The 15,932-nt window shown below is 38.9% G+C and overlaps 1 protein-coding gene across 1 annotated transcript in view; it reads right to left on the reverse strand.

Moving 5' to 3' along the window:
- Pik3c3 (phosphatidylinositol 3-kinase catalytic subunit type 3) overlaps window positions 1-15,932 on the reverse strand; it is an 84,555-nt gene that overhangs the window by 56,047 nt on the left and 12,576 nt on the right. The window contains exons 5-7 of the mRNA XM_057788901.1: window positions 4,999-5,085; window positions 2,729-2,824; window positions 232-303 (exon numbers count right to left, since the gene is read on the reverse strand). Coding sequence (XP_057644884.1) covers window positions 232-303; window positions 2,729-2,824; window positions 4,999-5,085 — 255 coding nt within the window. The remainder of the gene's footprint in view (window positions 1-231; window positions 304-2,728; window positions 2,825-4,998; window positions 5,086-15,932) is intronic.

Genomic DNA, 15,932 nt, shown 5'->3' on the forward strand with positions numbered 1-15,932 from the left:
GAAGTACAGTAGTTGCCCTGTCCTGCATCAATCAGACCTTATTTTTAGGATGCAATTGTTTCTTAAAAGTACTCCATGGATTTCAATTCAAACAGCTGAAGTGTACTTACTACAGATCATGTCTGGATAGTTGAATTATGTGTATTACTATTTTAAAATACAATACATGGGTCTAAGTTGTGTTTATTCTAGAGAAAAATACATTCTTAAAAGCTTTGCACAATAGCTTACCATAGACATCTGAGGATCAGGAACTTTTACTAACTCAAAACTTGTTAAAATTGGAGACGACTCGTCACCATCCTAGAATATAGTGCAGGGTTAAAAGATAAAAAGGAGAGATTTTACCCAGGTGATAAGTGGACATGATATTATAAAATGCTTATATTTAAAGTCTATTTTTAAAACATCGCTGTTCCATTTATAACTCTTATTTTCTTTAAATTCCATTTTTAATCTCTATCACTACTAAAACATTTTGGCAAATAAAAAGAAAAAATTATTACAGTTAGAAAGATTTGAAATCTGGAAACAAATTGTTTTTTATTGTTTGTGGCTACAATTTCAGAACTTGGTTTGTTATAGCTATGGTCAAGAAAACACCCCGGTTTTTTTTAACTTAAATGGGTTCAGGTGTCACCTCCAGTTCTTATTCAAGAACTCAAGCATGGATCACATTTCTGGACAAGCAGAGACAGCATCTTAGGGGACAATACAAGCCATCACAGGGACAAAAGCACAGCTCTAATTCTTGACATACATCAAGAATTAAAGCTTTCGTTTTAAATTGAACTCAGCATAATACATGTCTCTAGTAAACATACTGCAATATGTTTGGCTAATTATTGTAAAAATGTGTTCCCTTGGGACTGTAATAGCAGTATGTTTTGCTGTTTCCAGAGGTTAGTGCAATCTCAGTTTTACATATATGCAAGGGAATCGGGAAGGACTAAAGAAGTTTACTTCTACAACTTCACTTCAGTAACTGAGTCTTATAGGAAACAACAAATTCCCAAAGCTGTTGTTTAACAGGCTTGTTTGCGGTCACAACACCAGAAAACACATTTATCAGCCCAACGGTGACAGGTAATCTTCACTAAGGCTATCTGTCTCTGGAGACAGGTGACAAGAACATCTGTTTCCAGTAGACTGTGATGCACTGGCCCCGCAATCCTTACACTGAGTGGGAATATGACAGGATGGGCAGACAGACATTAATTCAGGAGCAACTACCTATTTCTAGCCTGTTATTATTCCATCTATTGTCTAAGCTGCCTTTCAAAAGATGGCTCAGGCTTTGAAAGTATCACCCAATTAGCAGGTTCTCCACACAGAAGCCCCATCCAAGCAGCAGTATGGCTTTAAGAAACATTTATAGCACAAAATAGAAAGTAAATTTAAAACACATTGGCAAAAATTTTGCTCAATAACCTTTTCCTTTCTTTTTAACTGATGTTTTGTAATAAACTAATATATAATATTAAAAATCCTTCATTTCCACCCTTCCCAGTCTTCCTCATGTATATAAGGCTGGAATCGGTTAAACTAATCCCAGTGTTTTACCACAGTGAAAAGAACAAATAAGTAAGACATTAACTGGAGAAGGATCGCAAAGTAATGATACATTAGCAATGCAAACACGGATCCTTTCTTATGAAAACCTTTCAACCAACCATCTTCAAAGTGTATAAGTCACTGGAGACAGCACCAGTAAGTGATATTAACATGCAAATGTAATTTACTACTTCTAATGAACAAAGATGCATGAATAAACCCTACTGTGTGTTACAAGCGTTCATCTGTCAAATATAAAAATTTTGTTCTCATTTACTTGATTTAAACACTATTTCCATAATAATGAAAGAGACTTCATTTAATTATACATAAAGATATAAGTACACATTTGTATATATATAAATATATGAGTGGGCTGGAGAGATGGCTCAGCGGTCAAGAGCACTGCCTGCTCTTCCAAAGGTCCTGAGTTCAATTCCCAGCAACCACATGGTGGCTCACAACCATCTGTAAAGAGGTCTGCTTCCCTCTTCTGGCCTGCAGACATGCACACAGACAGAATATTGTATACATAATAAATAAATAAATATTTATAAATATGAGTATAAACTTACCTATATAACTAAATGTATGTCTATAAATATTCGTTTACATGTGTAAGCATTTCAACATGAATTTAAAGCGAATAATCCGAAATAGCCACATCCTGAACACGAGGCTAATTCTTCCCTAATGAGTAAACACGAACAACACACAACTCTTAACTCACTCTAGTAGAAACACTGTCTCCTAACTGTGAATAAACTAATATAAATGCATGTCAATGAAGACTTTCATAAGCATATATAGTTCTAACACATTAGATACAGGTTAAATAACTGACATCGAAACTTTCAATGTCTTGCCAAGGAAACTAAGATTTCCTACTTTATTGTGCAAATGGACCGCTGTAACTAATGTGTCCTTACTCACCAACTTGCAGAACAATTAATCAGAACGCTTGACTCACTTGCATACTTATTGAGTTTTGTGGCCCAGGACAGCATGAGCCATACGGGCTGCAACTATGTGATGTGATATGACTGTGCAGAAGCAGATGCGGCTGAAAGCCGTTGATTGCTCTCCTGCAACCAAACACTGCGTCTCAGCAGGAGAGCTGTCATCTGTACCCAGCTCTTGAAGCTAGGAAGCTCAAAAATTCCGAGGGAAATACCTTCTCATAGTAAACAATGCCATACTCCTTATCATCACACTTGACACAGCGAAACTCAACCATCAAGTACATGAAATTAGAGCTGCGCTTCTCACTCTAAAAAAGAAAACACAGACAGAAATGACCATTTTCAACCTTTCTTAATACGAGTTTTCACCACAATTGAGCAACATACAAAATCAATCAGCTGCTACTTAAAATACAACTTTTGCCGCAATCCACATGCAGCAGCCCATGAGAATCACTGTTTTCTTCAGGAGAGTATGCACTCGGCAGGCGACACCCAAACTCCATAAAACTCTGGGTTCAATTGGCATTGTGGATTTCATGATTTCAAAACCTGAGGGCATTTTGAGAATGATTTTATTTCAAAAATAAAGATGACAATTTTTGCTTGTAACAACTTTCAGCAATTTCACCTCAAACTACACAACTAACCTACTTCAGCAATTATTAAGCACACAGAAAAATAACCTCGTTTTCTTTTCTTTTTTTTAACCAAAGAGAACTTAAATGATTTTCATAAAATTTTCACAATTTCTGAATGTTCATAAGATAACTTGTCATTAATGACTTTTTATCAACACTGTATGTGTACTGGGGGATATTTACTTCTCTTAACATAAACAAAAGTAGATTCGTTCTCTCTGTATATATGTGTGTGCATGTACATATATATGTATATATGCATTTTCAAAACCATAAACTAAAATGATTTGACTAATCTTTCCAAAATACTTTCACTGATGTCTCTAGAGCCAGCGGATAAAATGACAATGTATAAACAGGTTATTTAAAGGAGAGATGATGGTTCAAGGGTTAAGAGAACCAACTGCTCTGCCAAAGAACCAGTGTTCGATTCCCAGCACCTGTAAATGGGCTGATGATGCTCTCCGTTGGTCTCTACTACACACATGCAGGGTGCGTTGATATAAGCAGGCACAATGCTAACGTCACTGAAATTGTTCATCTCCATAAAATATAGTCTACTGTCTGGTAGAAAGCAGAAAGGAAGAAGGGGGACACAGCCCAATGCTACATTTCCACAAAGAACCGACATGGAAGAAAACATACATGTTTTGAATGAACTATTTATTTTAATGGAACTATTATTAAAAGTTCAAAAATTTCTAGTAGTTTCTGTTGAGAACATACGAATTCATTTTAAAAGATCTCAATGTTACAATCAATATAAATGTAAAGAACTCCAAGATTCATTTAAAACAAGAACAGTGGGTGCCATACAATGGTGGCATACACCTTTAATCCCAGCACTCAGGAGGCAGAGGCAGACAGATCTCTGTGAGTTCGAGGCCAGCCTGGTCTACATGAGCTAGTTCTAGGACAGGCTTCAAAGCTACAGTGAAACCCTGTCTCAAAAAACAAAAGCAAAAAACAAAACAACAACAACAAAAAAAACCAAGAACAGTAGTTCTTCACACTTGATCTCTATCCATCTTTCTCTCTTTCCTTCTCCACTGCTGAGAATCCTTCACGGTCAGTCATGTAATGTGCATGTCACAGTTGTCATTATCATGATCAGATATTCTCCTCTTGGAATGTGATTCATAAAGTTGTTTCCATTTTCTAGATACAAATTCTTACCTCAAACATGGTATTCTTAAAACAAATACACATAATACTCAAATATAACTTTTTTATTATCTTTTCTATTTTTTGAGACAGAGGTTCTTTGTGTAACAGTCCTAGCTGTCTGGGAACTAGGAACTAGTTCTTATAGACCAGGCTAGCCTCAAATTCACGGAGATCTGCCTACCTCTGCCTCATGAATGCTGAGATTAAAGGCGTGCACAACCACAGCCAGGATGAATTCTTTTGAATATAACTTTTTAAAAGACTCACTGAAGTGATCTTTTAATTAGATATTTACAATGGCCTGACATACAAGGTCAAGAAAGCATAAACTATGTAAATGGAATCTTACTGAGGGGCCAACATCCAGTAAGTGGTTAATGAATCAGGTGTGTGCTGGATGCCACGTGGTAACTTGGGGGAGGAGTCAGTACTGCTGCAGTACTCACAAGCAATGGCAGGATTGAACAACACGAGAACACACACGAGGCACTGAGCCTTCACATATGACAGCTAGTCCCTGCTAATGGGCCAAGTTACTTTAAGAAAAACTCACAGCTAGGAAGTAAGGGCTGACTTATTAGCCAGCTATCTAGCAAATACGAATTCTTAAAAAAAAAAAAATTAACTTAGTAATCTACAGAATATTTTCTGACATAGGAAAGAAGACAACTCACCTCATTAATCATTTCTATCTCTCTAAATGTTAATCTGTCCAACCAATCCACCTTGACCATGTGTCCTTGCCGATGAGCCTTGGTCAGCTGCAGAAAGTAAAATGGGGTTAATCTCAACAGAGACAAACAAAAAGGAAATGAAGGGTAGCAACTGATCACTCAACCCTGACTTGAAAATCAAGAATCTATAACACTATGAAACCCAAAGCATTTTAGGAGGCCACAGTGGAAAACTCCATATCAGCCTCATAGGATTGTTCACTGTATTAAAAATGATTATTATACTATTAAGACAATATAATATAGATTACAGTAAGTGAATTCTGTCCTTCTATTTGGGATCAACACTGAAGATAATCTTATCAAGTTGTACAAATACTTCAAATTTTTAAATGATCCAAAATTCAAAACACATTGGGCTCTAAATATCTAATCCTGAGCCTGCCCTAAGCCCTTCTACATATTCAATTCCACATACAAAGTGTTCCATACATCAGAATACATGCATGAACACTCCTACACATTGGAGTCTATGTGTGTAAATCTACACATTAGAACATCAGATTCCACATCTACTCCTCAGATTCCCACATACAAAGCACTTCCATTCTCTAGACACAAATTCTTACATCAAACATGGTATTCTTAAAACAAATATACATAATACTCAAATATATGTATTAAAGCCACATAAAATATCAGATATGTAAAAAACTAGGCAAGAGACAAACATATTTCTAAAAATGGAAAAAATAATTAAAAAGAAGTTTTAAAAATCAAGCCTGCTCAAACAAACAAACAAACAAACAAATAAATAAAACCAAGCCTGCAATCTTACCACAGTTAGTAAGCAAGAGAAGAACACAGCCCTTCCTGCATGTTATCTAGATGTTCTATAGCGCTTATATTTCATTATCATACATAAAATAACAATAAAAGATCCTCTAAAGGAGAATAAAACACCTTTTCCCTATTCTTCTCATTTGTAATGTAACAAACATTCTGAAAACCTGAGTTATACACACGGAAAGGCAATTCTCGGGGCCCAATAAATCATTACTGTAAGATTTACATGCATACACACATGTGTGCCTTTACTTTAGGAGACAACAACAAAGGATTTAAAATTCTAACACAGCTGACGCTTGAGGGTCCTGAGGTCTTACACACTGTCTTGCCCAAGTTTCATAAATTACATCACAGTGGCTTCAGGTTCATAGAGAAGTCAAGAGAAGCTACAAACAAGGTCCTCAGATTAGAACTGGCTTTGACATTGACTCTGTAAATTTTAAACATCAGCTTTACTTATATATCAAAACTCTTAAACAACAAATTCATAGAATGAAGGAACGCTGGGCATCAAAACCTTATATCACCACTTCTCTTAGCTCATCAATTTCCTCTTCACTGTCAAAGACATGGCAGTAATTCCATAAAGCATCAAACCGTACCATTAACTGTTACCTCACTCTGAACTGAAAGCCAGAACCACTAGTATTCTTCATCTTCCCTGACACCATCACTGAATTCACAGTATTTCAGGAAAAAAAAAAAGTGACAACCTTATGTAAAAGGTCTGAAGCACAGGGGCTAGAGAGATAATTCAGAGGTGAAGAACATTTGCAGCTATTGCTGAAGACCAGGGTTCAGCTCGCAGCACCCACATACTGACTAGCACTTGTCACTACAGTTCCAAGGACTTCGGTGGCCTCTCCTGGTCTCTGTGAGCAGGAGGCCCACAAGTGATGCACTTATGTATAAATATGCAAAACAGTCACACATTTATAGCAAAACCTTTTTGTTTTAAAAATTTGAGGTCCATTGTAATAGGAAAGGACTACTTAGGAAATAATAACTTTTTATAAATAGCAAATAGTACCTTTCCCCCCATAGTAACCTCTAAATGAAAATAGACATAGACATGTTTATAAAGAAATGGAACCAGCCTAGAAGTCCATCAAAGATGGATAAAAAAAATATGGCACACATATATGCACAGAAATTTTATTTAGCCATAAAGAATGAAACCACACCTAAGAGAAAACAATGGAACTGGACAAAGATCATTATCTTACAAGAAATATGACAGACTCAGATAAACACTGCGTTTTTCTCATAAATTAAATCTAGATGTGAATTTTGTGTGTGTGTGTGTGAGAGAGAGAGAGAGAGAGAGAGAGAGAGAGAGAGAGAGAGAATGTGTGCATGTAAAACGTGGAAGTAAAAGTGGATTAAACTAGGAGGAGATCTTCAAAGGGGGAAAGGACAAGAGAACAAAGGGAGGATAATGGACTACGTGGGACATGAAAGCAAACAGGATATTTGGGAGAAGGAAGGGGATTAGTAAATCAGAGGTGGGAAGTGGAAGAGAGGGAAGAGTAAGAACAAAGTATGACATAATGACAGACTGTAACATGATTTTGATGCTAACTTAAACAGTTAATAAAGGGAGAACACCAGCGGGTGAATAGTATAATTACACACAGCAAGGGCTAGATACACTGTTGGCTCTGGTAGAACATCAGACATATGTGTGATCCACATTAATGAGAATAAGAAACATCACGAGGACCAGAGACCAAGCAGTGTGGCTTAGAGACCAAAGAGAGTGTCACACTGCAGCCGGAGCCTTGGTTCTATGTCAGGAGCCATGTCCCCCCAAAATTTACAGGAAGCACCGCCGTGAGGAGTTTTGTAGAATAGTCTTATTGACAAAGCCTATCCCACACCCAAATTAACTGTTAATAGGGAGCTATCTGTTAGCGGAACCTGCCTCACATTTCAAACTATCTAGAGAACTAGGTGTGTCACCTTGTGAACTCCTGACCAAGGAATCGTGACCTGACCGATCGTAACCTCTTGGACTACGTGACCGGCATGGACCACGTGGCAAGATCCCGTGCCCCAGCCCCCCAAGCTCCTCATCCAGGGGCTATATAAGCTGTAACAATGACTCTAATAAACGGAGGCTTCGACAAATCTGCCTAGCCTCCTTCCTCCTTATCAGTCTATGTCTTTCAGGTGGTGCCTCTCCGTGACCCTGGAATAACTGACCAGCCAGGCGGGTTACAAACCCTAGACAGAGTAAACCGTCGAGGCGGTCGGTTCTACACTGACAAACTCTTCAAAATCTGTCACTTTTGAGCTGATGCCAATAAATATTATTTTCCATCTATGTGTTAACACGCAGGTAGATGCAAAACATGGCAAGCAGTATCATCCCATATAGCTACTAAAGGCAGATAGGAGTAATTTTTTCTTTCCATTACATAGCATATAAATTCTTACAGATTTTTACTACTACTTTGTTCATATGAAAAAAAATGTTTATATAACTTCTGTATTTTCCACTGTAAAAGCCAGTTTGGAACGAAGTGAGACTCTCAGGCACCCCCACCTGCCTGTCTTTGCTATTTGTTCTGTTGGTACATGGTAATTATGTAACTTCAGCTCCTCCAGCTTCTGTTATTTACTCGACATTAGTTCTGTGTTTGTGATCTAACAGTTGCTCCCCACAATGACTTGCTATGAGGAAAGCACTGGCAATCGTGAGCAGTTTCCTGATGGGGAAAATGAAGTGAGGTTTCCGTCTTCTCCATGAAGCACATCCAGACACATCGGGAACTTTCTGTCGCTGTCTGTACCGGCTGAGTCTATCTCGCTGGTAACACATGTCACTCCCTACACAGGCGAGGCCTTGCTTTCAAAGCTACCACAAAGGTCAAGCATGAATTATGTTACAGATTTCAACTGTAGGAGCTGTTCAGGAAGCGATGGGAACACAGACTCTAAGAGCTGCAATCAGAAACAGTGAGTAATGTCTGTATGCCTCGACAGAGAAAAATAATGAGGAATTCAACCATGAATGGAAAATCAGGAATCATTTACATATGTTATGATGGCTGTTCAAGAGCTCCTACATTGCACCTTGACATTTAAAGAACTTCTAGATATTTCTCAACTTAAATTAGCTACAGAAGTTCTGCAGAACTGAACAGCTGCCACTGAAAACATCTCCCAGGAATCTGCCCTATTGACCTACCAGTATAAAACACACGGGCGGTGGTGGCGCACGCCTTTAATCCCAGCACTTGGGAGGCGAAGCAGGCGGATCTCTGTGAGTTCGAGGCCAGCCTGGTCTACAAGAGCTAGTTCCAGGACAGGCTCCAAAACCACAGAGAAACCCTGTCTCGAAAAACCCAAAAAAAAAAAAAAAAAACCACACACCCAGCTAGAGGCCCACAGCATTTACTTCATTATTTCCCAGCATTCCTGAAGAAGCTATCCTCCTTAGAAACAAGGCGCTGGAGCTGGGGCATCCAGAACGATTCTCTGAAGGCTGCGCACCATGGTAGGAATGGTGGACGGGGTAGAAAACTCTTCTAGATAATTCACCCAAATTCAATACAACAAATAACACACTTCAGCTGCCGAGGTCCTTTTACATCTTCAGGCAATCACGGCTTTTATTTTTAGCTCAAGGCACATGAAATAATAATTATAAATAATTAAATATTAATTTGTATTTACATGTATGGAATTTACACAACTATAATCATTATGCACAATGAAAGCAGCTCCCCAGAGCCGTTATTTCATCTCTTGTTGCCGATAACAACATAGCAAACAGGAGTAGTCCTCCAGTCTACAGCAGTTTCCAGTTCCCTCCCCTTCTACTGATGCTGAGGATCAAAGGCGACTTCTGTCAACATAGGTGAGTGTAGACAACTTGTATGTGTTGCTGGGATAAGCTTCCATTTCATTCTGAGTCTGAAATGTCAGTGACCTACATCTTTCCAACAAGATCTGTTCCCTGCTAAGCAGCAGGGTGAGAAATCCGATCTATTAAAAATGCTTGTGAAGAAATCATCCTTGCTAGGTATCCATTCTAGGAAGAGTCAGCAAGTGGCACTCTTTGTCAGGTACAGAGGATTCTACAGAATTCACAAGAGCCATACAGAGTTGGAGAAGGTCAGTGTCCTCTAAATAATGGGATAATTATTATGCCCTAACATCATCCAGAGTTAAACAGGAGTTGCCAAGGCCATTTAAGCAAAAGAATCAACTAGAACCAACAGCAACATGGCCAGGAAAGTTCTTGGATTCCTAATCAGATATTATCAGATATTGTGGACGATGTCATGATGAAGGACAATCTCACAGATTAGTGGGTGTGGATAAAAGTACAAAGGACAGGGACTACATACAGCAGCCCAGCTTGCCACACAGCATCCAGAGCAGGAGCAGCAGGTAGGGGCCCAACAAACAGCAGCCCTTGGAGATAGATGAGCTCCCTGATTGGCCCGACCTGCTGTGAGCACCTCAAGTGCTAAAGCCATGACTCCGGCAGAGTCAGCACTTATCGCTCACTTACATTGAGTGAGAAGAGCTATGTAGGAGGATGATAACCAGGATGGAGAATAAAAATCTGTCAACTTTTGACCCTGCCCAGGACCTGTTCTAGCTTAGAAGTAGAAGAAGGGAATAATAAAAAAATTCATAGAAATAAGTAATAGAAACATTCAACTGGAAGCTAGAGGACAAAAACAAACCAAACAGAACAGCAAAATGGCATGATCAAACAAAACTGGCCTTAGCCAGTTCACACTGCTGCCCTCAAACATGTAACAGAAAGTGCCTGACAATGAAATTCATGCATCGTGGCCCACACCAACCACCAGAGAACATGTACCAACCGGAACTGCCCTCATTTGCAGAGTGACAATAACATGCCTGAAACTATGGAAGCCACAAAACCCACTGCCACAGTTAGATGGTACTTCAGACACCACCATAATTGCTATACTTTGCTCTCTTATATAAACCTGTTTTCTTTCCATTCTGGTCTAAAGTGCTAATTTTTTCACTAGCTTGCCAAATCCCCTATCCAAAACTGTTCACATGAGCCAGCAACCTGGGCCAGAGCGGGCCTGGGACGGTGAACTCCACAGAAGCAGGCGCAGATCCAGACCAGGGACATTTGCGGAAGCAGGACTGAGCCAGAGACCTGGGCCAGAGCAGACCTGGGACGGTGGAGGGTGAACTCCACGGAAGCAGGCACAGATCCAGACCAGGGACACATGTGGATTCAGGACTGAGCCAGCGACCTGGGCTGGAGCAGACCTGAGACAGCAAACTCCACAGAAGCAGGTACAGGGGAGCAACTGCTGAGTGAGTGGGCCAGAGACAGAGACTGCTGTGGGTCAGGGCATAAATCTGGAACTTTTGAGGGAGTAGGCCTGAGCTAGGTCCTCTGTGGGTCTGGTCGCAAGGGAATATGGGACCTCTGAGGGAATAAATCAGAGCCAGACCTTTACAGGACCAACTCCAAGACAAGGACTTCTGCAGGAGCAGATCCACACCAGGGACATTTACAGAAAACAGGTCTGAGCTGGCAACCTAGATCAGAGCAGGCCTGAGACAGCAAACTCCATGGGAGCAAAGCAAACCCCCGGAGCGCTGAGCAACCGCCTGGAACACAGAGTGAAAAAAGGGGTAACTAGAACAGTGGCACTGACTGTACCATGAAGAACAACCACCTGAGCCTTGGATCCACTGGCACCTAGAAGACTGATCACCAGAGTCACAGACAGCCCCAACCACACCTATCTATTAGAGGAAAAGATGAGTAGACAAAGTAAGAACACACACAACACCACAAAGAGCAACACGACACCAGTAAAACCTAAAGATCCTACAACAGCAAGACTTGAACAATCAAATTCAGATGAATCAGAATAAAATGACCTAAAAAATAACTTCAGGAGAATGTTTGAAACTCTGAAAGAGGAAATGAGAAAGTCCCTCAAAGAAATGGAGGAAAAGAAACAAAAAATTGGAAGCCATCTGCAAATCCTTTAAAGAAAACCAGGAAAAGGCAATCAAACATATGAAAGAAACTATTCAAGACTTAAAAACTGAAATAGAGACAATAAAGAAAACACAAGCAGTGGGAATTGTAGAAACAAAAATCATGAAAAATAATGATCAGGAACAACAAACGCAAGCATAAACAGTAGACTACAAGAGATGGAAGGGAAAATCTCAAGCATTGAAGATACAATAGAAGAAATAGACTCATCATCAGTCAAAGAAAACATTAAATCTAACAAAACCTTAACCCAAAATATACAGGAAATATGGGATACCATGAAAGGGAGAAATTAAACACTTCCTAAAATTCAATGAAAATGACCATACAACATATCCAAATTTATGGGGCACAATGAAAGCAATGTTAAGAGGAAAGTTCATAGCACAAAATGACTACATAAAGAAGCTGGAAAAAATACCATACTAGTGAATTAATAGAACATTTGAAAACTTTAGAACGAAAAGAAACAAACTCACCCAAGAGAATTAGATGCATGAAATAAATTGAGAGCTGAAATCAACAAAATAGAAACAAAGAAAATAACAAAAAGAATCAATGAGACAAAGAGTTGGTTCTTCGAGAAAAATCAACAAAATAGACAAATCTTTATTCAAACTAACCAAAAGGTAGAGAGAGAATATCCAAATTAACAAAATCAGAAATGAAAAGGGGGACACAACAAAAGACATGGAGGAAATACAGAGAATCATCAGGTCATATTTTGAAACCCTATACTCCAAAAAGTTGGAAAACTTTAAGGAAATGGTCAACTTTCTGGATAAATATCACTTTCCAAAATTAAATCAAGACCAGATAAGCAAATTAAACAGACCTATAACTGCTGAAGAAATAAAAAGAGTCATCAAAAGCCTCCCAACCAAAAAATGCCCAGGACCAGATGGTTTCAGTTCAGAATTCTGTAAGATTTTCAAAGAAAAACTAATACCAATACTCCTCAATCAGTTCCACACAATAGAAACAGAAGGAACATGGCCAAACTCTTTTTATGAGGCTATAATTACCCTGATACCCAAACTACATACAGACATTACTAAAAAAGAGAATTAGAGACCAATCTCACTCATGAACATTGATGCAAAAATACTAAATAAAATCCAAGAACCACATCAGAACCGTCATCCACCATGATCAAATTGGCTTCATCCAAGAGAATCAGGAATGGTTCAACATACGAAAATCAGTCAACATAACCCACCATATAAAAAACTGAAAAATAAAAACCACAAAATCATCTCATTAGATGCTGAAAAAGCTTTCAACAGAATACAACATTCCTTGATCATAAAGGTCTTGGAGAGAGCAGGGAGACAAGGAACATATCTAAGCATAATAAAGGCAATATACAGCAAGACAACAGCCAACATCAAACTAAATGGAAACTAACAGCGATCCCAATGAAATCAAGAACAAGACAAGGTTATCCACTCTCTCCATATCTATTCAATATAGTTCTTGAGGTCCTAACTAGAGCAATGAGACAACAAAAGGAGATCAAGGGGATACAAATCGGAAAAGAAGTCAAACTCTCACTATTTGCAATGAAATGAGAGTTTATATAAGCGACCCCCAACTTCTATAACTCATAAACACTTTCAGTAATGTAGAAGGATACAAGATTAACTCAAAAAAAAAAATCAGTAGCTTCCTGTACAGAGGATAAATGGGCTGAAAAAGAAATCAAAGAAACATCACCCCTCACAATAGCCACAAATAGCATAAGATATCTCAGAGTAACTCTAATCAAACAAGTGAAAAACTTGTATGACAAGAACTTTAAATCTTTGAAGACACCAGAAAGATCTCCCATGCTCTTGGGTAGGCAGAATTAACATAGTAAAAATGGCAATCTTACCAAAAGCAACCAAATTCAATGCAATGCCCATCAAAATCCCAGTAAAATTCCCATGGACCTCGAAAGAACAGTACTCAACTTCATATGGAAAAACAAAAAACCCAGGATAGCCAAAACAATCCTGTACAATAAAAAAATTTCTGGAGGCATCACAATCCCTGACTTCAAACTCTACTACAGAGCTACAGTACTGTGATGTGGGAGTGATTTCTTTCTAATCTGTTGCTTTCATTGGTTAATTAACAAAAAAACTGCCTAGGCCCATTTGATAGGCCAACCCTTAGGTGGGTGGAGTAAACAGAACAGAATGCTGGGAGAAAGAAGCCGAGTCAGTGAGTCGCCATGATTCTCCCGCCAGACACAGACGCAGGTTAAGATCCTCCCTGGTAAGTAAGCCACTAGCTTGTGGTGCTACACAGAATATTAGAAATGGGTTAGATCGATATGTAAGAGCTACCCAATAAGAGGCTGGAACTAATGGGCCAGGCAGTGTTCAAAAGAATACAGATTCTGTGTAATTATTTCAGGTAAAGCTAGCTGGGCGGTGGGAAGCGGCCCGCCGCTCCTCTCCACCTACAGTACTGAAAACAGCCTGGTATTGGCATAAGAACAGACATGAGAACCAATGGAACTGAATCGAAGACCCAGATATTAATCCACACACTTTAGAACACCTAATTTTTGACAAAAAAAAGCAAAAATATCAAATGGAAAAAAGAATGTATGTTTATTTAACAAATGGTGTGGGCATAACTGGATATCAACATGCAGAAGAACGAAAATAGATTCATATCTATCACTACGTACAAAACTCAAGTCCAAATAGATGAAAGACCTCAACATAAACCCAGCCACACTGAAACGCATGGAAGAAAAAGTGGAAAGTACACTTGAACACATTGGCACATGAGACCACTTCCTAAATATAACCTCAGTAGCACAGACACTGAGAGAATCAATTAATAAATGGGACCTCCTGAAACTGAAAAGCTTCTGTAAAGCAAAGGACACAGTCAACAAGACAAAATGACAGTCTACAGAATAGGAAACCATCTTTACTAACCCCACATCAGACAGAGGACTGATTTCCAAATATGCAAAGAACTCAAGAAATTGGTCATCAAAAGAACAAACAATCCAATAAAAAAAAATGGAGTACAGACCTAAACAGAGAATGCTCAACAGGGAATCTAAAATGGTTGGAAGACACTTAAGAAAATGTTCAACATCCTTAGTCGTCAGAGAAATGCAAATTAAAACTACCCTGAGATTCCATCTTACACCTGTTAAGAATGACCAATATAAAAAACACTGATGATAACTTATGCTGGAGAGGTTGTGGGGTAAAGGGAACACTTCTGCATTGCTGGTGGCAATGCAAGCTGGTACAACCCCTTTGGATGTCAGTGTGGTGATTTCCCAGAAACAATCTTCCCCAAGACCCAGTAATACCACTTTTGGGAATATATCCAACGGAAGCTCAATCATGCCACAAGGACATGTGCTCAACTACGTCCATAGCAGCATTGTTTGTCATAGCCAAAATCTGGAAACAACCTAAATGACCCTCGACCGAAGAACGGATAAGGAAAATATGGTACATTTACACAATGGGGTACTATATATAAAAAAAAAAAAATCTTGAAATTTGTAGGCAAATGGATGGAGCTAGAAAACGTCATTTTGAGAGAGGTAACACAGACCCATGTATGTACTCATTCATAAGTGCTTTTTAAACATAAATCAAAGAAACCAGCCTACAAATCATAATCCCAGAGAACCTAGACATCAATGAGGACACTAAGAGACATGCATAGATCTAATCTACATGGGAAGTAAAAAGAGACAAGATCTCCTGAGTAAATTGGGAGCATTGGGACCATGGGAGAGGATTGAAAGGGACAGGAGCAGAGAAAAATGTAGAGCGCAATAAAAATCAATAAAAAATAATTAAAAAAAACTGTTCACATAGCCCCACAGGTAATTAAAAGTAGGCATTTGTTTTGTTTTGCTTCTTTTCTCTGACCCTTAAGTAATGAATAAAGCTAATTTTTTTCAGCAGACAGTGAACCCTTTAAATCCCAGAAGCTATGTCCACGCAGCCATGCTGGCCAGGCCCCACTGTTGTTCACCATAGGACTTTTCAGCGTGACCATGCCAGGTGGATCGCGATTTTCCGCTACTGTG

The sequence above is a fragment of the Chionomys nivalis genome, chromosome 14 (assembly GCF_950005125.1).
Source record: "Chionomys nivalis chromosome 14, mChiNiv1.1, whole genome shotgun sequence".
In the NCBI taxonomy this organism is placed as follows: domain Eukaryota; kingdom Metazoa; phylum Chordata; class Mammalia; order Rodentia; family Cricetidae; genus Chionomys; species Chionomys nivalis.